General features: G+C 38.9%; 1 protein-coding gene across 1 annotated transcript in view; it reads right to left on the reverse strand.

The window, feature by feature from the left end:
* Window positions 1–27,416, reverse strand: part of FAM124A (family with sequence similarity 124 member A) — a 96,093-nt gene that overhangs the window by 16,032 nt on the left and 52,645 nt on the right. Inside the window, exon 5 of the mRNA XM_040620960.1 lies at window positions 11,227–11,261. Coding sequence (XP_040476894.1) covers window positions 11,227–11,261 — 35 coding nt within the window. The remainder of the gene's footprint in view (window positions 1–11,226; window positions 11,262–27,416) is intronic.

A 27,416-nucleotide genomic window follows, 5' to 3' on the forward strand; every position in this document is an offset into this window, starting at 1 on the left:
CAGGGGGAGTGGGAGAGGAAGAAGCAGGCTCCTAGTGGAGGAGCCTGATGTGGGGCTCGATCCCAGAGCACAGGGATCACGCCCTGAGCCAAAGGCAGACGCCTAACCGCTGTGCCACCCAGGCGCCCCTCTCTTTTTTGTGTGTGTATTACAGGTTTTTGGTTTATTGTTACTGTGAGCTTCATAGACATCATTCTAAGTAGACAGTAGTCTATGTCAAGTGGGTGGTCCCTTAAGTTTGAACACATTCTAAAATAACTTTTTTACTCCCCCCTCCACATTTTATGTATATGTTGTCATATTTTATAATTTTCTTCTAATTATGGCCTTTTCTTTTCCACTTAAAGAAGCCCCTTTAATGTTTTAAGGCGAGTTTAGTGATGATAAACTCCTTTAACTTTTGTTAATCTGGGAAACCCATGACTTCCCCTTCAATTCTGAATGATGACTATGCCAGGTAGAATATTTTTGGTTGTAAGTTTTTTCTTTCAGCACTTTGCAAGCCAGAAGGGAATAACATGATCTATTCAGTTTCTGCTCTAAAAATCAGCTAATGGTCTTATGGGGTCTCCCTTTTATGTAACTTTTTGCTTCTTTCTTGCTACTTTTAAAATTCTCCATCTTTAACCTTTGGCACTTTATTGTGTGTCATGGTGTGGAATGCTTTGGGTTCATCTCTGTGTTGTTTATTTCAATGATTTCTTCAGATAAGTTTTCTACACCTTTCTCTCAATCTTCTGGGACCCCCTATAAATCGAATGTTTGCTTGATGTCTAGGAAATCTCTTAACCTTTTTGCTGTTCAGCTTGGGTGTTTTCCATTACCCTTCCAGATCACTGATCCATTCCCATTCTTCTGCAGCTGCTATTGATTCCCTCCAGCGTATTTTTCATTTCATTTATTGTATTCTTTCACTCTGACAGGTTCTATCTCTTTGCTGAAATTCTCATTGACTTCTTCCACTTTTCTCTCCAGTCCAGGGAGTCTCTTCATGTATCATTACTTTAAACTATGAGGCATATTGCTTACCTCCAGTTCATTTGGTTCTTTTTCTGAGATTTTGCTTTTTTTTTTTTAATTTGAAGCCTATTCTTCTGTCTCCTCATATTGCTTGACTTCCTGCATTGGTTTCCATGAATGAGGTAGGACAGCTACTTTGAAACTCAAAGGAATGGTCTTGTGTATAGTCATCCCCTGTGTAGATGATGTGGGCCCGGTAACTTTGGCTGGCTGGAGCTGTGGTTTGTGTGGGCTGGGTTCCCAGGGTACTCTGTGATGGCGCTGCCCTGGTGGAATGGTTGAAGGTGAAGTGGGTGCAAGCCAGGGTGTCCTGAGGCTCTCCACATGGACGGCACCGTGGTGGGGCACCTGCTCTGGATCTGAGGCATCGTACAGGCCGCGGGGTCCTGGGCTGCTCCACACATGGGGTGCTCTGGCAGTGTGGCTAGAACTGAGGCAAGCAGGAGCGGTTCCAGAGCACCCTGTGCTGGGGGTACCTTAGCAAGCCATCAGAAGCTGAAGTGGTAGGAGTCTGGGGTATTCCAGGTTGCTTGTGCCACCTTCCTGCAATGACTGGAGGTGTAGTGGGTGCTGAGCAGGGGTGTCCTGGTGTGAGCAGCACTGTGCTGAGGCCACCTCGGTGGGACCGCTGGGTGTGGGCTAGCAACCAGGAGGTTCCTGAGGAGGGAGGCTGGGTAGGGCACCTGACCCGTTTCCATCCACACTGTCAAGCTTGGGGGTAGGGAACTTAAACCATAGAGCTTGTCTGCTCCTTGGACGCAGGGAGAGTTCCAGCAGCTCCCCTGGAATCTGGCTGGGTTCTAGGGCTAGTTCCTTTATATTCCAGTTGCTCTGTTAATCTGTAGTCGTCTTCTTCCTGTGCCCCAGGACAGAAGAATCTGCTCCCAGCCTCTTTGTGAACTCCAGTGGGAGAGGTAGGACAGTATCAAAGCTGGGGGTTTCCTGCCTCCAACTCACCTGATGTTCTCTGTCTTCTGTTGTATAGAAGCTGTTCATCCAGTCCTCAGTTGTTCAGGAGGAATTGCTCTAGAAATGTGTGCAGATTCGGTGGGCCCATGGAGGAGGGGAAGTTCAGGGTCTTCCTTCATTGCCGTCTTAGGTCAGACCCCACCACACTTTGATGTGGGTGTTTTTCTCATTTGCCTGATTTGTAGGATTTGCTTAACTAGTTTTTGGGTTTCCTTCAGAAGAAATTATTTTTTTATATGTAGCCATAGATGCAGTGTGTCCATGGAAGGAGGTGAATTTGGGATCCTCTTATGTCACATCTCAAACAAACTTTTTTTTTTTTTGGTCATATTAGAAGTAAAAACCTGTATACACTTGGTGAAATCAGTGACATTTCTAGATAGGACACTTGAAAATTGTCAGAATGGTTTAAGCAAATGTTTGCAAACCTGGAATACCCCAGGCTCATACCACATCTAGCAAAGATTTGCTTAACCATTCATTTCTTATCGAATGACACACAGGATAATACAGAATATAAGAAAAGTACTTATTCTCCAGAATTGGCAAAATGGCAGCAAAGTGATAACCAACCATCTGACCTCCTGCTAACAGTTACACAGCCTCCCTAACTTCACTCCAACACACCGATGTGAGTGATCCTGGTGAGTACGAATCTGACCATGTCCCTGGGCAGAACAGACTCCCTGGCAAGCGCTACAACACCCTCCTCCTTCAGCCCTGTAGTCTATGTGTTGCAGCTGTGTGGAACTGACATTGTTCCTCAACACATCAGGCTTACACCTCCGTGACTTCATGTTCTTCTAAATGCTTGTCTGCTTAGAGAATACCTGCCTATCTTCGGAGACCAGACTCAGGGTGATGCTGTGAAGCCTCATCTGGCCATCTCCCTTCTTTTGTGAACAATGTGCACATATCTAAGAGTGGAATTGCTGGGGCACAAGGTAGGTTTTTTTTTTTTAAGCTTTAGAAGGTACTGGAAGTATCTGTGTTTCAGTTGCTTCACATCCCCACCAACATTTGGTGTTAAAGTTTTTGCCATTCTGGTGGGTGATGGTATTTCATCCTGATATGATTTCGCATTTCCCAGATGACTGATGATGTATCTTCTTATTTGGATATCCTCTTTAGTGAAGTGCCTGTTCTTTACATATATTCAATTCTCTTTTCAGATGTAAATACCATCGTTCATCTTTTAAGGCTGGTACTGTGCTATGTATTAAATTATTGCTACCTATCTAGCAGCTATTTTAAATCACAGGGTGGGGGACCAAACAGAAAAAAGCTTAGAACACTGAGGGCTGCCATATATGAGAGAGAGAAATAAGCATGTATCTAATAAAGCCGCTATGTGTCCTTTCATGACCCTGACCTCACAGATCACCAAAACAGACATTTTGCAGAAATGAACATTAAATAGAGGAATTGGATTAACTGTAAAAATCTTTACTTGCTGCTGTAAGGCTTCCAGCACCCCAGCTGAATGACTTCTAATACCTGCACAGACAATAAATTCCTACTGAATGAAGCAATACATAAATATCTTCTAAAAGTGCTTATTATCAAGGGAATTTTAAGGATGTACAAATCTCTATAAATCACAAATGGTTTTTATAGGAAAAAATCACAAGGACTCTGGTATGAGAAAATGGCAACAAGAGCTATGGTAAAAAGCGATTTTTCAAGTTAAGTGCCTTAGGGAACAACTTTGTTTAATAGCAGCAGCTCTTGGGAAAGTGTGACGAGTATCACAGAAGATGCTAAATAAAAAGGGGCTATGAGCACAGGGAACTGTTCTGATTTATCTGGTGTATATTAAAAAGCTCTCCATTTGAGGAACAGCAGAGAAAATCAAAGTCATAGATCTGAGAACTGGGAGCTGAGGCTGATAAATTTAATGACAGAATCTGTAAATCGGAACAATTCATGAAAGGAGCATATCATGTCCAAATGTAAATTTTTCCCCAAGTTCTGTATTTTTCCCTGATTATTTTTCGGTATGACTTATGTATTACTCTACCATTGGCTATAAAATAAAAGGGTAGACTGAACAGATCTTAGAAGTAGCTGGCTGAAATGATTAGTAACAAGCAAAAACCCCATTTCCAAAATTAGAATGAAAAAGGGTAAAGAAATCCTACTTGAACTGCAGAGCATGATAAACAAAACCAAAAAACCAATCTCTTTCTGGGGCTTCCAAAATAATGCTAAGAGAGGGAGAAAGGAATAGAAAACTTGATGGCTGGAACTCCCCAAATCTGGGGAGAGAGATGGTCATCCAGGCACAGGAGGCTCAAAGACAAACTTGAAACCAGCAAGAAGAAAAAGAACCATTACATACAAAGAAATACCAACAAGGCTTTCAGCAGATTTTTCAGCAGAAACCTTACAGGTGAGGTGAGAGTGGGGTGATACATTCAAAGTGCTCAAAGAAAAAAAACTCATCCAAGAATACTTTACCCAGCAAAGCTGTCATTCAGAAATAATGGAGAGATAAAGACATTCTTAAACAAAAGCTGAGGGGATTTATCACCACCAGACCTGCCCTACAAGTAATGCTAAATGAGTCTTCAAACTGGAACAAAAGGAGGCTAATTAGTAACATGAAAATATATTAAAGTATAAAATTTACTGGTAAAGGTGTATATTAAAATTCAAATACTCTAATAACGCAATGGTGGTATGAAAATCCCTTTGAAATCTAGCATATTGGTTAGAGACAGAAGTGCTGAAAATAACCACAGCTACATTATTGTGTTGATGGACACAATATAAAAAGTAGACTGGGACATCAACATAAATTGGGGGGAGGGACAAGTAAATGGGTAGAACTTTCTCATGCTAAAATAGATGGTTATAACTATAACATATTATGAAAGCTTATGGCAACTATAGAGCAAAAGCCTATAATAGATACACAACTGAGAGAGAATTAAAGCAAAGCACTACAAAAAATGACCACAAGAAAGGAACTGTAAGACAACCGGAAAGCAATTAACAAAATGGCTATAGTACATCCTTATTTATTGATAATTACTTTAAATTAACACAGACTGGCTGAATGGTTTCATTGAAACCAAGACCCATCTGTATGCTGCCATCTACATAGGACTCAAGCAGTAAGGACACTCACAGGCTGAATGTAAAGGGATGGAAAAAGTTATTTTAAACAAATGGAAACCAAAAGAGAGCAGAGGTAGTTATACAAGACAAACATTAAGTCAAAAATTGTAACAATGTCATTATGGTAAAGGGGTCAATTCATCAGGAAGATATAACAATTCTAAATACATATGCACCCAATATGCGAGCACCTAAAAAATAACAGATCTGAAGGGAGAAATAGCAATGCAATAATAGTAGAGGACTTCAATATGCCACTTTCAACAATGGACAGATCACCCAGACACAATAGATATATACAGAACATTCCACCCAACAGCAGCAGAATACATTCTTCTCAAGTGCACACAAAACATTCTTTAGAACAGATCACATAACAGGTCACAAAAAATGTCTTAGTAAATTTAAGAGTGAATGATACCAAGTATCTTTTCTGACCATAATGGTATAAAACTAGAAAACAGTAATAGGAGGGAAGATGGAAAACTCACAATTGTGGAGATTAACATACTCATGAAAAACCAATTGGTCAAAGAAGAAATCAAAAGAGAAGTAAAAATATATGGAACTACAACATATCAAAACTTACGGGATGCAGCAAAAGCAGTACTGAAAGTTCAGAGCAATATATACCTACACCAAGAAACAAAAATCTCAACCAATCTTCCTTTAACCTCAAGAACTGGAAAAACAACAAGCTAACACCAAAGTTAGTGACTGAAAAGTTAATAGGAAAGATCAAAGAAACCAAGAGTACTTTTTGTAAGATACACAAAATTGACAAACCTTTGGCTAGACTCACCACAGAAAGGACTCAACGAGAGATGTTGAAGTAGAGAGTAACATAGGAGACCACTATGAACAATTATACAACAAACTGGACAACTTAGAAAAAAATGGTATGTTCCTAGAAATATCCAATCTACCAAGACTGAATCATGAAGAAATAAAATCTGAAAAGACTGATTACTGATTCAAACAAAAAGTCCAGGACCAGATGGCTTCACTAGTAAATTCTACAAAATATTTAAGGAAGATTTAATATCAAACTCTTTCAGAAAAGAGGAGATGTGGGAACACTTCCATTTTATGAGGCCAGCATTACCCTGCTACCAAACCAGATAAGGGCACTAAAAGAAAATTAGAAAGCAGCATCCCTAATGAACATGGATGGGATATTCCTCAAAACTGAATCCAACAGTACATTGAAAGATTCATATACCACAATCGAATGGGATTTATTACAGAATAGCAAGGCTGGTTCGACATTCACCAGTCAATATGACACACCACATTAACAAAATGAGAATATACAATCATCTCATTAGATGCAAAAAACATTTAACAAAATACAACATCTATTCGCAATAATAACTTGACATAATAAAGGCCACATATGAAAAGACCACAGCTAACATTATACTCCATGGTTAAAAGCTGAACACATTTCCTCTAAGACTGGGGACAAAAGTATCTACTTTGCCCACTTCTACTCAGCATGGTCCTAGCCAGAGAAGTTAGGCAAGAAAAAGAAATAAAGGGCATCCAAATCAGAAAGGAAGAAGCAAATTTGTCACACTATGCAGATATAATAAAAACCCTAAAGACTCCACCAAAAAACAAATTTAGTAAAGTTGCAAGATATAAAAATTGTTTCATCTGAATAATAACCTATCAGAAAAATTAAGAAAACAATCCCATTTGTAAGTACATCAAAAAGAATACCTAGGAATAAATTAGCCAAGGAGATGAAAGAGCTGTATAATAAAAGCTATAAGACATTGATTGAAGGGATTGATAAAGACATGCATAACAGAAAGATATTCTGTGCTCATGGATTGGAAGAATATTCTTCAAATGTTCATACTATGCAGAGCAATCTACGGATTCAATGCAATCCCCATCAAACCTCCAATGGCACTTTTCCACCAAAATGGACTAATTCTAAAATTAGTATGGAATCATAGAAGACCCTGAATACTTGAGGAAGAACAAAGTTGGAAGGATATGCTTCCTGATTTCAAATTACATTACAAAGCTACAGTAACCAAAACAGTGTGGCATGGCATAAAGACATGAAGATCAATGGGATAGTCCAGAAATAGACCCATGCATATAAGGTCAACTTATGACAAAACAGCCAAGAATATACAATGCGGAAAGGACAGTCTCTTCAATAAATAGTGCTGGCAAACTGGATAGCCACATGCAGAGAATTAAACTGGACCATTACCTTATATCATCCATACACAAAAATAAGCTCAAAATGGGTTCAAGACTCCTAGAGAAAACACAGGAGGTAAGCTCCCTAATATCAGTCCTGGTGATAATCTTTTAATTTGACATCAAAAGCAGAGACAACAAAGGCAAAAATAAATGAGAACACATCAAACCACAAGGCTTCTACACAGCAAAATATATTTAACAACAAAATAAATAAAAGGTGACCTATGAAACGAGAGAAGATATTTGTAAATATTTGTAAATCATATATCTGATAAAGGGTGCTAGAAACCCAGTAACCCATATTCCTGAAGCCAGTCAGGGAGAGTGTTGGGCTGATGGTATTGCTGTCAGGAATACAGAATTCCACTTCTTTTTTCTGGGTTCAGTGTAGCACTCCTACCCTCAACTATGTTTGTTATCCTCACATCAAGGTTTGCTGGTCCAACTTTCCAGAGAATAAACTTCAATATTCTGATGGAATGAAGAAGAGGCGGCTGATTTGGGGTTCAAATGCTGTGTGTGTGGAAATAAAACTTTATTTACAAAAATAGGCAGCACGCCAGATTTGGCCTATGGTTCGGTTTTGTTGAGTCCTATCAACAAAGTGTTTCATCCCAAAGATACAGATGCAGTGAAGAGAAGGGCCATATGCATCCCAATGTTCATAGCAGCATTGTCCACAATAGCCAAAGCATGGAAGGAACCAAGATGCCCTTCAACAGATGACTGGATTAAGAAGCTGTGGTCCATATATACAATGGAATATTACTCAGCTATCAGAAAGAACGAATTCTCAACATTTGCTGCAACATGGATGGCACTGGAAGAGATAATGCTAAGTGAAATAAGTCAAGCAGAGAAAGACAATTATCATATGATTTCTCTCATCTATGGAACATAAGAACTAGGAAGATCGGTAGGGGAAGAAAGGGATAAAGAAAGAGGGGGTAATCAGAAGGGGGAATGAACCATGAGAGACTATGGACTCTGAGAAACAAACTGAGGGCCTCAGAGGGGAGGGGGGGTGGGGGAATGTGATAGACCGGTGATGGGTAGTAAGGAGGGCACGTGTTGCATGGTGCACTGGGTGTTATATGCAACTAATGAATCATCGAACTTTACATCGGAAACCGGGGATGTACTGTATGGTGACTAACATAATATAATAAGAAAACATTAAAAAATATGCTAAAAGTAAAAAAAAAAGTGTTTCATACAAACTTTTAAGCCAATTACCCAATTTTACCACCCCGTCACCAAGGCCAGAAACACTGCAAACACTCGGGCCCATCTCCTTTGGTCATCCTCCTCCTGCCTCCTTCCTCAGGGTCCTGGCAACACTGGGCCTGAAACATCAAGTCTTGGCCATTCAGTGGCTCAGAATGATAAAGACAAGAGACTCTGAATAGTCCACTAGGCAGGTAGGGAGTATGGTTTGGGGACCCTTGATCTGGTAGGGAACAGGGGGGATGTGTTGTCCCCTATTGACCTGACATGCCCCCAGTGCTCCTATATGGAGATGGGGGTGGAAGGAATTCTAGTTCTGCTGAACTGGGCCACCCAGCCTTTTTAAAAGAGGGAAATGGCTGGTCTCACAGTTGAAGTTTCTCTGAACTTAAAGTTTGGGGTACTTATCACCTTTGTTTTTGGCCTGGACTCCAATCACTAATTCATGGATAACTGTGGGCTCCTCACCAATGTCTAACATAAATAAGAATGAATTATCAAAACTCAAAGGCAGTGGTATTTTCAAGTCTGAGTTAGCTGCCCGTGTCTGACAAGGAACCACACCTAAAATAAGGCAACATGGAGTCATGTCTACAAACCATCTTCAAAACCTTCCAGCGGATTTGGCCAGTATACATTATTGCTGGTCATGATGGTCCCCTCCTGGCCAGTCTCAACTTTGCACAACTCCCTGCCCTCGCCCCAACCACCACCATCAGGATCACTGAATACATGTGTTTTCCAGCACAGATTTTTTAATACACTTATTTGCCAGAAAGGTTGCCAGAACAGAGTCCTCAAAACCCAGGCTGTCTTGAAATCATGCTGCGAGCAGCAGAAATGAAAGCAGAATTTACTGTATTACAAAGGGCAGTTTATAATCCTGGCTGCACAAAAGAATTACCCGGGAAGCTTTTAAAAAAAAAATCCCACTCCGGAGCAATTGAAACAACCTCTCGGGTGGGTATCAGTTGAAAACTTCCTAGGTGATTTTAGTGTGAACCCAGAACAGGCAACACTGTTTTAGGCCAACTTTCTGATTTACTCCTAGGCCTAGCTTTACGTTTCTTATGCCCAGTACCCAGACTTATTTTTATGGCTACTGAAAGTCTACATTTTCAGGATTCTGTACTTTTCAAAACTTTAAAAACCCTTTTTCTGTTGCTGGACAGTTGGAGGACCCCAAGCTCGTCTTGTCCACGTACACAATTAGCACCCGCATCGGTGTAAGTAACCCGGAAAGCGACCTGAAGACTGGCAGAACTAACTCCTCAACGAAATGTAGACAAGAGGCCACACTGAAGAGGTAGGGAGGGTGGGAGGCGCCCTGGGGAGCGAAATGAACTGCAGAGCTACAGGAGGGGGGGACCCATGGACTCCAATCGGAGAGAGAAACCATCTCACCAGGGAGCCTGTGCCAGGAGGATGAATACCCATGACATTTGGCTCTGAACACCAGAAGGGCTGAATTAAGGAGTTCTTAGAATTAAAAACTGGAATTTTTAAAAATCAGCAGGCTCAGCTCTGGGAGAACTGGTAAGGCAAGAGGAAACAGCACAAAAACCAGCCTGTGGAGATACAGCATAGAAGCGGCAGTTTGAAGAACACCTGGGGCATATGAGAGGGGAAGTAGTTTACTAATTTCAGAGCCTGTCCTGGAGGGCCAGAGATCACTGGGAGACTCCTCCAAGAACGAAGGAGCTGGCAGGTGCCGTTTTCCTCCTCAGCCCCCCAGCATAAACAAATGGCCGCCTCCAGGAACCAGTGTGGCACTGACACTTGCTACCTGACTTGCTAACACCACACACCCTACTTTACTCCCTATGCTTCAGTGCATCCGCCCCCTCTAGCCAGGCCTGCTTCAGTCCTAGTGCTGCAGGTTCCCCTGCCCCAGAAGACCAGTGCAAACCTTGCTACCACTGTGTATCCTGCCCTCGCACACGTTGGGGATCTGTCCTCTCCCATAGACTCCTAGTTGGAGCCCATCCAAAGCAATGCCACAAGTTTAGCAGTGTGCAAGCAGCCCCGATAGAGGCTAGCACCGCTCCCAAGTGACTCTTACCCCAGGGAGAGGGAAAGATTATCACACACACCAGTCAGACTGTGGCCCCAGCAGTGGGTGGAGGGCAGACAGCTGGTCTGACTGCAGGCCCCACTCACCAACCAAAGTTTCTCAAGGGACAACCCAAGGAAAGTGCCCTGAAGTTTGGTGTTACTGCATCTCTGACAAATGCCTGGTCTGACTCAACTCAAGCCAAAGGTGGCCCCAGACTGGCCCGCTAACAACACAGACACCAAACCCTGCCCACAACAAGGCAAAGAGAGCCATTACAGATGATTGGACAGATGGCTAGAGTGGCTCAGCCACAAGAGCAGGGCACAAGCAACACACAGAGGAGACACCCCTGAAGCACCAGGTTCTGGGGAACAGAGGACACTGCACTGCAGGGCACTACAGGACTTCTTCATAAGGCCACTACTTTCAAGAGCAGGAGACGTAGCTGACTTTCCTAACACACAGAAACAGACACAGAGAGTTAGACAAATAAGGAGACACAGAAATATGTCCCAAATGAAAGAAAACAAAATCACAGCAAGAGACCTAAATAAAATGCAGATAAGTAATATGCCTGACAGAGAATTTAAAGTAATGATACTCACTGGACTTGAGAAAAGTGGAGGACATCAGTGAGACCCTTAAAAGACATAAAAAAAGAACCAATCAGAGATGGAAGAACACAATAAATGAAATAAAAAACACACTAGATGGGATAGACTAAAGGAAGCAGGAGAATGGATTAGTGACCTGGAGGACAAGTATCTGAAAGTCACGAAGCTGAGCAGATGAAAGAAAAAAAACAGGCAAACTGAGAATAGATTTCCGGAACTCTGTTACACCACCAAGTGTAATAACATTCACATTATAGGGATTTCAGAAGGAGGAGAGAGATGAAAGGGGCAGAAAATTTACTTGAAGAAATCATAGCTGAACACTTCCTGAATCTGGGGAAGGAAATAAAAACCCAGATCCAGAAGGCACAGAGCTCCTCCAACAAAATCAACCCATGCAGATCCACACCAAGATACCCAGTAATTAAAACAGCAAAAATTTGTGATAAAGAATTTAAAAGAAGCAAGAGAAAAGAAGACAGTTACACACAAGGGAAACCCCATAAGGCTACCGTTGGAGTTTTCAGAAGAACCTTTGCAGGCCAGAAGAGAGTGGCGTGATACAACCAAAGTGCTAGAAGGAAAAAATCTGCAGCCAAGAATACTCCATTCAGCAAGGCTATAAGAGGAGCGATAGTTTCCCAGACAAACAAAAGTGAAAGGAATTCATGACCACTAAACCAGTCCTACAAAAAATGTTAAAGGGGACTCTTTGAGTAGAAAGGAAAGACCATAAATAACAGTAAGACAAGTAGGAAGCACACAAGCAGTGAACATAAGTATATCTGTAAAAGTCAGTCAAGGGACCCACAAAATAAAAAGATGTGAAGTCTGATACCATATACCTAAAATGTGGGGGTGGGAGAGAGAGAGAAAAAATGGGTTGAAATTTAAGCAACTGTCAACTTCTGCTATATACAGATGTTATATACAAACCTAATGGTAACCACAAATAAAAAAACCAGTAATAGATATGCAAAAAATAAAGAGAAAGGAATCCAAATATGTCCCCCAAAACGCCAACTAATCATGAGAGAGGAGAGACAGGGAAAAAAGGAACAAAGAACTACAAAATCAACCATAAAACAAGTAACAAAATGGTAATAAATACATACCTATCAATAATTACTTTGAATGCAAATGGACTAAACACTAATCAAAAGACACAGGGTAATGGAATGGATTAAAAAAAACAAAACAAAACACGAGACTCATCTGTATGCTGCCTGTTCAAATCTAAAGACATCTGCAGATTGAAAGTGAGGGGATGGAGAAACATTAATCTTGTGAATGGATGTGAAAAGAAAGCCAGGGTAGCAATACTTATATTGGACAAAACAGACTGTGAAACAAAGACTGTAACAAGAGACAAAGAAGGATATTATCATAAAGTGGATGTTCCAACAAGAAGATATAACAATTGTAAATATTTATGCACCCAACATGGGAGCCCACATACATAAAGCAGTTAATAAAAAACATAAAGGAAGTAATCAATGGTAGTAATCCACAATAACAGGAGTGGACTTTAACACCCCCCTTACATCAATGTACAGATCATCCAAATATAAAATCAACAAACAGTGGCTTTGAATGACAACTTGGACCAGATGAATCTAACAGATACATTCAGAACATTCCATCCTAAAACAGCAGAATACACATTCTTTAAAAGTGTGTATGGAACATTCTCCAGAACAGATCACATATTAGGCCACAAATAAGTCTCAACAAATTAAAAAAAGATCGAAGTCATATCATGTATCTTCTCTGACCGTAATGCTATGAATCTAGAAATCAACCACAAGAATAAATCTGGAAGGAGCACAAATACATGGAAGTTAAATGACATGCTGTTAAACAATGAATGGGTCAACCAAGTACTCAAGGAAGAAATTTAAAAAAATACATGGAACCAAAGGAAAACACAATGGTCCAAAATCTTTGGGATGCAGCAAAAGTTATTCTAAGAGGGAAGTTTATAGCAGTACAAGCCTACATCAAGAAGCAAGAAAAATCTCAAATAAATAACCTAAACTTATACCTAAAGGAATTAGAAAAAGAACAATCAAAACCCAAAACCAGTAGAAAGGAAATAAAAATATTAGATACCGGTTGAGGCCTGGTTTGTGACCCAATACGTGATCTGTTCTGGAGAATGTTCCATGTACACTTGAGAAGAAGGTTCATTCTGTTGCTTTAGGATGAAATACTCTGAATATATCTGTGAAGTCCATCTGGTCCGGTGTGTCATTCAAAGCCCTTGTCTCCTTGTTGATCTTCTGCTTAGATGATTTGTCCATCACTGTGAGTGGGGTGTTAAAGTCCCTACTCTTATTGTGTTATTATCAATGTGTTTCTTTAATTTTGTTATTACTTTGTTTATATAATTGGCTGCTCCCAAGCTAGGGGCATAAATATTTACAATTGTGAGATCTTCTTGTTGGATAGACCCTTTAATTATGATATAGTGTCCCTCTTCATCTCTTATTACAGTCTTTGGTTTAAAATCTAATTTGTGTGATATAAGGATTGCTACCCCAGCTTTCTTTTGAAATGTTTTCCACCCCCTCACTTTCAATCTGGAGGTGTCTTGGAGTCTAAAATGAGTCTCCTGTAGACAGCATATCAATGGGTCTTGTTTTACTATCCAATCTGATACCCTGTGTCTTTTGATTGGAGCATTTAGTCCATTTATATTCAGAGTAACTATTGAAATATATGAATTTAGGAAAACACAGGGATGTCCACTCTCACCACTGTTGTTCAAATACTACTAAAATTCCTAGCCTCAGCAATCAGACAACAAAAAGAAATAAAAGGCATCCAAATTGGCAAAGAAGTCAAACTCTTACCTCTCACTCTTTGCAGATGACATGATACTCTATGTGGTAAACCCGAAAGACTCCACCCCAAAATTGCTAGAATTCATATAGGAATTCAGCAAAGTGGCAGGATATAAAATCAATGCACAGAAATAAACTGCATTTCTATACACTAACAACGAAACAGAAGAAAGAGAAATTAAGGAATTGATCCCATTTACAATTGCACCCAAAACCATAAGATACCTAGGAATAAACCTAACCAAAGGGGTAAAGGATCTGTACATCAAGCCAGTATGGCACTGGCACAAATAACCAGAAACATAGATCAATGGAACAGAATAGAGACCCAGAAATGGACCCTCAATTCTATGGTCACCTAATCTTTGACAAAGCAGGAAAGAATATCCAATGTAAAAAAGTCTCCTCAACAAATGGTGTTGGGAAAATTGGACAGCCACATGTAAAAGAATGAAATGGGACAATTTTCTTACACCATACATAGAAATAAACTCAAAATGGATGAAAGACCTAAATGTGAAACAGAAATCCATCAAAATCCTAGAGAACATAGGCAGCAACCTCTTTGACCTTGGTGACAGCTACTTCTTGCTAGACACGTCTCCAAAGGCAAAGGAAACAAAAGCAAAAATGAACTATTAGGACTTCATCAAGATAAAAAGATTTTGCACAGCAAAGGAAACAACTGACAAAACCAAAAGACTACCCACAGAATGGGGAAGATATTTGCAAATGTCTTATCAGATAAAGGGCTAGTATCCAAAATCTATGAAGAACTTATCAAACTCAATACCCAAAAAACAAATAATCTAGTCAAGAAATGGGCAGAAGACATGAACAGACATTTCTCCAAAGAAGACACACAAAACAGACACATGAAAAAATGCTCAACATCACTTGGCATCAGGGAAATACAAATCAAAACCACAATGATATACCACCTCACACCAGTCAGAATGGTGAAAATTAACAAGTCAGGAAACAACAAATGTTGGTGAGGATGTGGAGAAAAGGGAGCCCTCTTACACTGTTGGTGGAAATGCAAGCAAGTACAGCTACTCTGGAAAACTGTATGGAGGTTCCTCAAACAGTTAAAAATAGAGCTACCCTATGACCCAGTAATTGCACTACCAGGTATTTACCCAAAGGATGCAAACATAGTGATCTGAAGGGGCAACTGCACCCTAATGTTTATAGCAGCAATGTCCACAATAGCCAAAACAAAGAAAGAACCCTGATGTCCATTGACAGATGAACAGATAAAGATGTGGTATATATACAATGGAATATTACTCAGCCATCAAAAAAATGAAATCTTACCATTTGCAATGACGTGGATGGAACAAGACGGTATTATGCTAGGTGAAATAAGTCAATCAGAGAAAGACAATTATCATATGATTTCACTCACATGTGGAAATTAAACAAAACAGAAAGGAAAAATAAAGTATGATGAAATCAGAGAGGAAGACAAACCATAAGAGACTCTTAACTACAGGAAACACTGAGGGTTGCTGGAGGGTGGTGGGTGGGTGGGATGGGGCAACTGGGTGATGGGCATTAAGGAGGGCACATGATGTAATGAGCACTGGGTGTTATATGCAACAGATGAATAACTGAACTCTACCTCTGAAACTAATGATACACTATATGTCAACTGAATTTAAATATAAAATTTTTAAAAAATAAAATTAGAGCAGAAATAAATGGAATAGAAACTAAAAAAACAATAGAACAGATCAATGAAATCAGGAACTGGTTATTTGAAAAGATCAACAAAATTGATAAACTTTTAGCCAGACTTATCAGAAGGGGGGGGAGAGAACATGCTCAAGCAAAATCAGAAATGAAAGACAAGAAATAACAACAAACACCACAGAAATACAAAGGATTGTAAAAACTATATGCCAACAAATTGGACAACCTAGAAAAAAATGGATAAATTCCTAAAAACATAAACCTCCTAAAGCTGAATCAGGAAAAAAGACAAAATTTGAACTGATTGATTACCATCAAGGAGATTGAATCCATAATCGAAAAACTCCCAACCAACAAAAGTCCAGGACCAGATGGATTCACAGGCAAATTCTACCAAAACATTTAAAGAAGAGCTCAAACTATTCCAAAAAATATAAAAGGAAAACTACCAAGTTCATTGTATGAGGCCAGCATTACCCTGATATCAAAACCAGATAAATACAAGACAAAGAAGGAGAACTACAGGCCAATATCCCTGATGAACATAAACGCAAAAATCCTCAACCAAATATCCGCAAACTGAATCCAACAATACATGAAGAGAATCATTCGCAAGAATCAAGAGGGATTTATTCCCAGGTTGCAAGGTGGTTCAATATTTGCAAATCAATGTGATACATCACATCGATAAGAGAAAAAGTAAAAACCGTATGATCATTTCAACAGACACAGAAAAAGCATTTGACAAAGTATGATATCCATTCATGATAAAAACCCTCAACAAAGTAGATTTAGAGGGAACATACCTCAACATAATAAAGGCCATTTTTGAAAAACCCATTATATGTAGAACATTATAGTCAATGGTGGAAAACTGAGAACTTTTCCCCTAAGGTCAGGAACAAGACAAGGATGTTCACTCTCACCACTTTTATTAAACATACTACTGGAAGTCCGAGGCGCAGCAGTCAGACAAGAAGCGGGAATAAAAGGCATCCAAATTAGTAAGGAAGGAGTAAAACTTACACTGTTTTCGGAAGAGATGATACTATACATATAAAACCCAAAGGGCTCTACCAAAAAGTTGCTCAACCTGATGAATTAAGTCAGTAAGGTCACAGAATACAAAATCAATGTACAGAAATCTGTTGCATTTCTGTACAATAATAATGAAGCAGCAGAAAGAGAAATTAAGAAAACAATCCCATTTACAATTGCAGCCCCCCCCCCAAATACCTAGGAATAAACTTAACCAAGGAGCTGAAACACCTGCACTCTGAAAACTATAAAACACTGATGAAAGAAATTGAAGATGACACAAATGGAAAGATATTCCATGTTTATGGATTCAAAGAATAAATATTGTTAAAATGTCCATACTACCCAAAGCAATTTACAGCTTTAATGCAATCCCTATCAAAATACCAACAGCATTTTTCACAGAACTAGAATAAACAATCCTAAAATTTGTATGGAATCACGGAAGACCCTGAAGAGCCAAATCAGTCTTGAAAAAGAAAAACAAAGCTGGAGGTATCACAATTTCCAATCTGAAGATACTATAAAGCTGTAGTAATCAAAACAGTACGGTACTGGCACAAAAATAGAAACATAGATCAATGGAGCAGAATAGAAAGCCCAGATATAGCCCCATGATTATTTGGTCAATTAATCTTTGACAAAGGAGGCAAGAATATGCAATGGGAAAAAGTCTCTTCAACAAATGATGTTGGGAATATTGGACAGCTACCTGCAAAAGAATGAAACAGGACCACTTTCTTACACAATACACCAAAAAGAAACTCAAAATGGATTAAGGACCTAAATGTGACACCTGAAACCATAAAAATCCTAGAAGAGAACACAGGCAGGAACTTCTTTGACATTGGCTGAAGCGACTTCTTTCTAGGTATGTCTCCTGAGGCAAGGGACACAAAAGCAAAAATAAACTATTGGGATTACATAAAATAAAAAGTTTCTGCACAGTGAAGGAAACTATCAACAAAACTCAAAGACAACCTACTAAGTGGGAAAAGATATTTGCAAATGACATATCTGATAAAGGGTTAGCACTCAAAATATATGAAGAACTTATGCAACTTAACACCAAAAAACCCAAATAATCCAATTTAAAAATGGGCAGAAGAAATGAACAGACATTTCTTGAAAGAAGACATCCAGATGGCCAACAGACACATGAAAATATGCTCAACATCACTCATCATCAGGGAAATGCAAATCAGAACCACAATCAGATATCACATCACACCTATCAGAATGGCTAAAATCAACAACACAAGAAACAACAAGTGTTGGCAAGGATGTAGGGATAAAGGAACCTTCTTGCACTGCTGGTGGGAATGCAAACTGGTACACCACCTTGGAAAATAATATGGAGTTTCCTCAAAAAGTTATAAATAGTACAACTGTATGATTCAGTAATCACACTTCTGGGTATTTACCTAAAGACTATGAAAAGACTAATTCAAAGGGGGCATATGCACCCTATGTTTATTACAGCATTATTTAGAATAGCCATATGATGGAAGCAGCTCAAGTATCCATCAACAGAAAAATGGACAAGAAGAGGTAGCATATACCTACAATGGAAGATTATTCAGCCATAACAAAGAATGAAATCTTGCCATTTGTAACAACAGTGATGGATCTAGATGTTGTAAGGCTAGGAGAAATAAGTCAATCAGAGTAAACAAATACCATATGATTTTGCTCATATGTGGAATTTAAGAAACATAACAAAGGAAACAAACAAAGGAAACAGACAATCCAAAAAACAGACTCTTAACTATAGAGAACAAACTGATAGTTACCAGAGGGGAGGTGGGTAAAATAGGTGAAGGGGATTAAGAGAACATTCATTGTGATGAGCACTGAGGAATGTGTAGAATTGTTGAATCATTATATTGTAAACCTGAAACTAACATAACAGCGTATGTTAACTATACCAGAATTTTAAAAAACCCCAAAACTCTCCTTCATACTTTCTGTGAAATAAACTCTTACAACCTTCCAGCACCACCTCCCCCCCGCCCGCCCAAATCTATGATTCTAAAAAGGCATGGTAACCAAGACCCAGCAAATTGGGCCTTATAGAATCTGCACTGAGAAAGCTAGTGGGAGAGGCAGAATTAGCACAAAGGAATATTCTTTTCTCTTTGCTTTATCCCCTCCCATATTAATAATCAGAATAGCATTCACTTTTTCCTCATTTTATACAATTATTTTGGCTAAAGTATACTGAATGTGTCCTCTCAATTAACCTTTGTCTGGAAAATGATATGACTAATGGAAATCCTGAAGAATAACTTTCCACTACCCTGTTTCCCTCTCAATAATTTTTTACTTTGTTATCTGAAAATCTGTTTTAATAACAAAATGTGCTTTTTAGCCTTGAATCCTCATCAGTTCCAATCATTGCTGCGACTCACCTAAGTTTCTTCTTGCAGTATTATCTGTTAACTCACTTAAAACAGACAGAACTGTTGAATGCACCTGGAATGCTTACGCCAGAAACACAAGGCTGCCTACATCAGAAGAGCTGAGCTAAGGGCCTCACAGAACAAAGACCGAGGCTGCACAAAAGCTCCATCAAGCCTTCCCCAGAACACACAGACGTCATTGTCATCGTACATTCTAAAGAGCAAAGATGGATCTAATCTTTTCCATAAATCTGCCTCACTGGGGACAAATGTTGATTGTCGAGATTACTCTTGTAATAACAATGCCTCCACTCAGCAAACAGAATTTAGGACAGTACCTTCAAGTTTCATGGGTTAGTCATATGTCTAGAACTCACTATTATTTGAAAAGCAGCAGTACTCATTATGTCCTTAGGTACTCCCCTGGCTAGAATGGTGTGTGGGCTTTCCTGGGTGATGAAAAGCAAGCAAAAATATTAACTTAAAAAAAATCCTGTCTTTGAAGAGCTTGCTATTCTGCACAGATGCAGAAACAGAAGGACCTAAAGACGGAACAACTTGATAGATATGCAACAAATACGTCAATTAAATAACCATTTTTACTGAAGATAAGATGGGATACAAGTATCTTCATATGTTGTAAACGATGAGTCATTTCAGGCTTGTATTTTCAGATATGGCAACAGCCTGACACGTATTCAGTTGGCTGTTTGCCTGAAGAAGTACCAGCCACTTTAACCTGCTGAAATATCAGGGCTGGAGGACGAATATCGGTCTGGGGTCATTGCTCCAGGTTGGGCCCACCCTGCAGTTGCAGAGGATCATCAAGGGGATGGGCCAGATCCCAATTTCCATGGGATCTGGGAGAGCCCTAAGTAAACAGAACCACTCCCAGAATGCCATGAGTGAGAGTGGTTCCCAGAACTGTGTCATTGGTCCTAAACTCACCCAGTTCAGTAGTTGGGTCCTTGGACTTTCTACAGTCTTGGGGATCAATCCCAGCTGTATATAGACTAGTTCTGGCTGGGATTAAACTAATTTTCCATTAGTTATTCACTTAAAATTCTGAAATTTCACTGTAGGTTTTCTTATCTGCTTCTGTGTACAGAAAAACCAAAAACTACTTTTGAAAAATTAATATCCAATTAAAGTTACCAATTTCAAGCCTAATTTTTTAACTTACTGATTTGAGTTCAACTCCCAAATCTTATTATTCTAATCATCAAATGTTAACAATTAACACTTATTTTTAAAAGGGCTCTTGCAGCTTAATTAACTAATTTCCTTTAACATCTTAAACTGCATTTATACATTTAATGTAATGATTTTATAAGTCGTTCAGTGACTGCTGATTTGGTTACCAAAACCTTTAAAAACTTTAAAAATTCTTGTAAATCTGATCAATTAAACATAGTGAATATTAAATCTCTTAAATGTTTCAATTTTATAAATTTACTAAAACTTCACCCTATACCCCTCAACACTTATAACTGCAAATACAAATCAGTTCTAAACTACATTTTATTTTATTTTGTAGAGATCGATTTTAGAGAAAGTGTTCATGGGCATGTGAGCATGGTGAGGGGGAGAGGCAGAGGGGGAAGGAGAGAGAGAATCCCAAGCAGACTCCCTGCTGAGCACAGAGCCTGACTCGGGGCTTGATCTCAAGACCCTGAGATCATGACCTGAGCCGAAATCAAGACTCAGATGCTTAACCAACTGAGCCACTCATGTGCCCCTCTAAACTACATTTTAAGGGGCACCTGGGTGGCTCAGTCGTTAAGCGTCTGCCTTCGGCTCAGGGCGTGATCCCGGTGTTCTGGGATTGAGCCCTGCATCGGGCTCCTCTGCTGGGAGCCTGCTTCTTCCTCTCCCACTCCCCCTGCTTGTGTTCCCTCTCTCACTGGCTGTCTCTCTCTCTCTCAAATGAATAAATAAAATCTTAAACTAAATTTTAAAATGGAATCACAAAGTTGATCTCTTATTAATAGACCAAATTCTCTAAAACACAACAAATTCTTAAAATAGCAAACATGAAATTGTTTCTGAACCTAAAATAGAAAGTTTAACATTATAGGTTTTATTATTTCTGTACTTAATTCTAATTTTTTTCTGGGATTAAAACATAAATACCCACTAACAGGATAACTATGTTAGTCCAAACAATTTGGGTTAGCTTTTCTAGCTGACTGAGGTTACACATGGAGAGCTACATGGCCAGGAGTTGTCCCAACAAGGACGGACAATTAGGACCCTCTTTTATGGTTGCTATAACAGGGATTCTAGGACTGAAAGGGCCCATCTCCCAGGCTAAGTCAAATCATTATGTAAATCCTCTCCACTAACAGACTTCTGCAACCTTCTCTCATATTGTGGCTAACTTCTATCACTGCTTCCTTAGGGCTGCATGTCTCTGTTTCTCTGAAAATATTTACATGTTATCCCACTGAATTCTACATTTCTCAAGGCTTTGCTGCCTCTACCATCCTCTGATAGCCAAATGTTCTTGGGTTCGTGGGTAGAAGAGCTAGTTGAGCCTGGAAGGCCCAGCTATCTGAAATGTCCCGTGTGAATCTGGTGTTAAAGGGATGACCCCAGAGCAGCTGGGACCTGAAGAGAGAGGTAAGGTCAGAAAAGAAAGATGCTAAGCTGCTCATAACTCAACTATCAACATCATAAAAACTTAAGGGAATCATGGAAAACAATGGGATGCACTGGCTTCCAGGGCCCTAAAACATGGCATCCTCTTGTGGCCATTTGTGGGCCCACAGGCTTCTAGAGACTGCCTCCTCCCGAGGCCCCACTGCGGCATGTTCATACCACATGATCCTGCTCCCCCCACCTTGGTGGCAGAGCCAAGAGTGAACACCTGACCTAAGGGAAAGGAAGCAAAACACTGGGTTGAGCAACTGATTTCACTTCTGAACAAATACGCACAGCCTAGGGTGGTCACACCAATGGCATAGCAGGAGTCTGAAGTTATGTCTTACAGAAAAACTATTAGTTTCGACCTCACCCCATTTAGTCTAGTGAAAAGGAGATTAAAGACCTTCTTTTTATAGCATTGGAGAAGGTTATAAAATTGTTTCTTTACTTAACAATGACCAAGCTCTGGAAGCTTCTTCCACGATCCTGTTTACTATTTCTTTAACAGTTTTCATTGATCCTTTCCACAGCCCTTTCAAAAGAGGGTGATCAAAATTGAATTTTGTCCTATAAGACTGAATGTATCACTTTTTCACTTGTCAAGGACAGAAACGCACCTCACACTTTTTAACAAAGAAAAATCTAAGAATACTGGAGATACTCACAGCTGCAGAAGTGCAGTGAGTCACAGGAATAAGTGGAGTTTAGGATTCACACACAGTAAGGACCATTCTCTTTTCTGGCCTCTTCTTGTAGGTCAGTACCATTCTTTTCTCTCATGGCCTTGTGGCTTTCTCTTTGTGGTGGAAAACAGCTGCTAACTGCTCCCAAGCTTTACATGTTAGAGCTTCAGCCCCCTGGAGGGAGACTAACTTTTCTTTCCCAACAAATACAAGTTCCCCAATGCCAGAATGACATCAGTGCACAGATAGTCTAAATACATCAACTATAGCTGGGAGGCAGGATTTGGTGATCCTAACATGGGGCTTTGGATGTACCTGTGTGAACGGGGGAGGAGGCTCTCAACAGTGGAGTACTAGGGAGGGAATACCTTACTTGGCCACGATATGGAGATGACCAGTGCTAAACATTAATAGAAGGACATCTTAACCCCTTATATTTCTTATCATTAGATGGTTCAACATTAGGCTTTCTCTTAAATAAATTACATTTCTCATTTATATTGTTTGAATGTCTTTTGAATCAGAAAGGGAGAACATTTAAAAAAAAATCTTGTTTATATTAAAGTTAGGTGACAAACTGCAAAACCTAATTTCCTGGAAATTTCTAGAGAGTGAACAGGTAGTCAATAACCTAACGATTTGGCTGTGATTTCAGCCATGCAGTATTAGGTATTTTCTTTACATCTCATTTTTAGGAAGATGTCCTCCTCTTTTGAGGTCCAAGGGAGAAAAGTCTTTTTGCAGTTTCTAACAACAAATATTACAGATAAGAAATACATTAGGATCAGATCAAAATGACATACATTTTGGAATTTTCAAAGTCATATACATATATTGTCAAGTACACATGGAAGATTCTCCAGGAGAGATCATATGTTAAGCCACAAGTCTTAATAAATTTAAGAAGTTTGAAATCATATCAACGATGTTTCTGACCACAATGATATGAAACTAAAAATTACTTACAAGAAGAAAATTGGAAAATTCACACATACGTGGAGATTAAACAACATGGTATTGAACAACCGAAGGGTGAAGTAAGAAATCAAAAGAGAATTGAAAAATTACCTTGAGAAAAATGCAAATGTAAATACAACATACCAAACTTATGGGATGTAGCAAAAGCCATTCTAAGAATTTCATAACAATAAATCCCTATATCAAGAAATAAGAAAGATCTCAAATAGCCTCATTTTACACCTCAGTGAAGTAGAAAAACAACAAACAAAACCCAAAGTTAGTAGAGGAAGAAAATAACAAAGATCAGAGCAGAAATATATGAAATAGAGACTAAAAAGAAAATAAAGAAGATCTATGAAACTAAGGTGTTATTCTTTTTTAATTTTAATATCAGTGTAGTTAATATACAATGTTATATTCACTTAGAGTGTACAATATAGCAATTTAACAATTAAGAGATGGTTTTTTGAGGAAGAAACAAAATTGACAACCTTAGAGAGAGACCCAAAAAGAGAGGACTCAAAATCAGAAATGAATGTTACAACTGATACCATAGAAATACAAAGGATCAAGATACTAGGATGAACAATGATATGGCAATAAATTGAACAGCCTAGAAAAAATGGATAAATTCCTAGAAACATACAACCTACCAAGACTAAATCATGAGAAAGAAAATCTGAACAGATCAGTTACTAGGAAGAAGACTGAATTAATAATCAAAACCTCCCAATCAACAAAAAGTCCAGGACCAGATGGCTTCACTGGTGAAATCTACCAAACATGTAAAGAATTTATGCCAATTCCTTCTTAAACTCTTCTAAAAAATAGAAGGAGAGGGAACACTTCCAAACATTTTATGAGTTCAGCATTGTCCTGATACCAGAACCAGACAAGGGTGCCACAAGAAAAAGAAATTACAGGCTAATAGCCCTGATGAACACAGATACAAAAATGCTCAACAATATATTAGCAAACTGAATTCACAAGATATTAAAAAGATCATACACCATGTTCAAGTGGGATTTATTCCAGGATTATAATGGTTAAACATTAATCAATGCAATACACCATGTCAACAAAATGAGGGTAAAAACTCTCAACATACTAGGTATTGAGGGAATGTACCTCAGCACAATAAAGGCCATACGTGACAAGGCAACAGCTAACATCTTACCCAATAGTGAAAAACCTCACGCTTTTCCTCTAAGATCAGGAACACGACAAGAATGGCCTCTCTCACTACTTTAATTCAACATAGTATTGGAAGTCCTAGTCAGAGTCATTAGACAAGAAAAAGAGATAAAAAGCATCCAAATAAAAAGGAAGAAGTAAAACTGTCCCCTATTTGCAGATGACATGATATCATATATAGAAAACCCTGAAGACTTCACCAAAAAAAAACAGTTAGAATAACTAAATTCAGTAAAGCTGCAAGATACAAAATCAATATATAAACATTTGTTGCATTTACATACACAAATAGCTAACAGAAAGAGAAATTAAGAAAATCCCATTTACAATTGCATCAAAAAAGTAAAATAGGATGAAATTTAAGCAAGGAGATGACAGACTTGTACACTGAAAATTATGAGACACTGATGAAAGAAATTGAAGATAACATAAATGGAAAAGTATTCCATGCTAATGGATTGGAAGAATTAATATTGTTAAAATGTCCATACTATCCAAGGCAATCTTGGATTCAATGCAATCCCTATCAAAATCCCAAAGGTATTTTTCATGGAAATAGAACAAATGGTCCCAAAATTTGTATGGAACCACAAAAGACCCCAAATAGCTAAAGCAATCTTGAAAAAAGAAGAATAAAGCTGGAGGCACCACACTTCCTGATTTCAAACTATATTACAAAGCTATAGTAATCAAAACAGTGGTATTGGCATAAAACAGACACATGGATCAACTGAAACAGAATAGAGTGCCCAGAAATAAACACATGCATATATGGTCAATTAATTTATGACAAAGGAACAAAAAAGAATGGGAAGACAGTCTCTTTAATAAATGATGTTGAAAAAACAGGACGGCTACATGCAAAAGAATGAAAGTGGACCACTATCTTATACCACTCACAAAAATTAACCTGAAACAGAGCAAAGATTTAGATGTAAGATTTGAAACCATAAAACTCCTAGAAGAAAACACAGGGAAAAAGATCTTTGACATTGTTTTAGTGATAATCTCTTGGACAGTCACCAAAAGTACAGGCAACAAAAGCTAAGATTAACAAACAGGCATACATAAAAATTAACTCAGAATAGAGTAAAGACTAGAATGTAGGAGCCGAAACTTAAAACTCCTGGAAGAAAACATAGGTGGTAAGCTCTTGACATCAGTCTTGGTGATGACTTTTTGGATTTGACAATAAATACAAAAGCGACAAAGGCAGAAATAAACAAGTAGGGCTTACTCAAACTAAAAACCTTCTGCACAGCAAAGGAAACCACCAACAAAATAAAAAGGCAACCTACTGCATGGGAGAAAATATTTGTAAATCATTTATCTGATAAAATATCCAAAATATATAAAGAACTTTACAACTCAACAGCAAAAAACCCAATCTGATTTAAAAGTGAGCAGAGATCTAAATAGACATTTTTTCCCCAAAGAGATACAGGTGTGCCAACAGACACAAGATACTCAACATCACCCGTTGTCACAGAAATGCAAACCAAACCCACAATGAGCTATCACCTCACACCAGTCAGACGGCTATTGTCAAAAAGACAAGAAATAGCAAGTGTTGGTGAGCGAGGACATGGAGAAGAGGAAACCCTTTTGCACTGTTGGTGGGAAGGTAGATTGGTACAGCCACTATGGAAAACAGTATGGAGCTTCCTCAAAAAGTTAACAATAGAACTACCCTACCGTCCAGCAATTCCTTCGGGTATTTATCTGAAGGAAACAAAAATATTAACTCAAAAAAAAAAAAAAAAAAACCAAACAACCCTGCACTCCCATGTTCTTTGCAGCGTTATTTATAATAGCCGAGACATGCACACAACCCAAGTGTCCACTGATGGATGAGCGGATAAAGTCACACGCACACAGGCACATTACTCAGCCGTAAAAGAAAAGAAAATAAGAAAATAAATTGGAACAACATGGATGGGCCTTGAGGGCATTATGCTAAGTGAAATTAAGTCAGACAGGGAAAGACAAATGCTATATGACCTCTCTTCTATGTGGAATCTAAAGGATGCAGAGATCACACTGGTAACTGCCAGTGGTGGGAGGTTGGGGGGTGGAGAAATGGGTGAAACTGGTCAAAAGGTATAAACTTTCAGTCAGAAAATAAGTAAGTCATGGGGATATACCGTACAGCATGGTGACTACAGCTACACAATCCTCCATTGCATATTTGGGGGGCTCAGTCAGTTAAGTGTCTCACTCTGGCTCAGGTCATGATCTTGGGGGTCCCGGGATCAAGCCCTGTGTTGGGCTCCCCACTCAGCAGGGAGCCTGCTTCTCCCTCTCCTTCTGCCCCTCCCCCTGCTCATGTGCCCATGCTCGCTTTCTTTCTCTTTCACATGCTCTCTCTCTTGAATAAATAAAATCTTAAAAAAAACCCCAAAGTTCCTGAAGTACAGAACAGAATAAAACATCTTGGCACAGATTCACTAGCCTCAGCCAGTCTGGGGTACATGCATTTTATCAAACACTCTAGGTGACTTCGATGCAGGTGCTTTAGAAAAATAACTTCTCTATATATTTTATATAATATATATTGTATATATATAAAGCAGAAAAGGGAATTTGAAAGCTAATATGGGCATTTCTTCAGAGGAAGTTTATCTACATGTTTCTAGTAGTTTTTGGTCTGTGTTCCAATGAAACTTAGCATGTACGAGAACAAGTATTGCTTGACTAAAGTAATTAAAAATTCT

Source organism: Ursus maritimus, unplaced genomic scaffold (assembly GCF_017311325.1).
Source record: "Ursus maritimus isolate PB19 unplaced genomic scaffold, ASM1731132v1 scaffold_10, whole genome shotgun sequence".
Taxonomy (NCBI): Eukaryota; Metazoa; Chordata; class Mammalia; order Carnivora; family Ursidae; genus Ursus; species Ursus maritimus.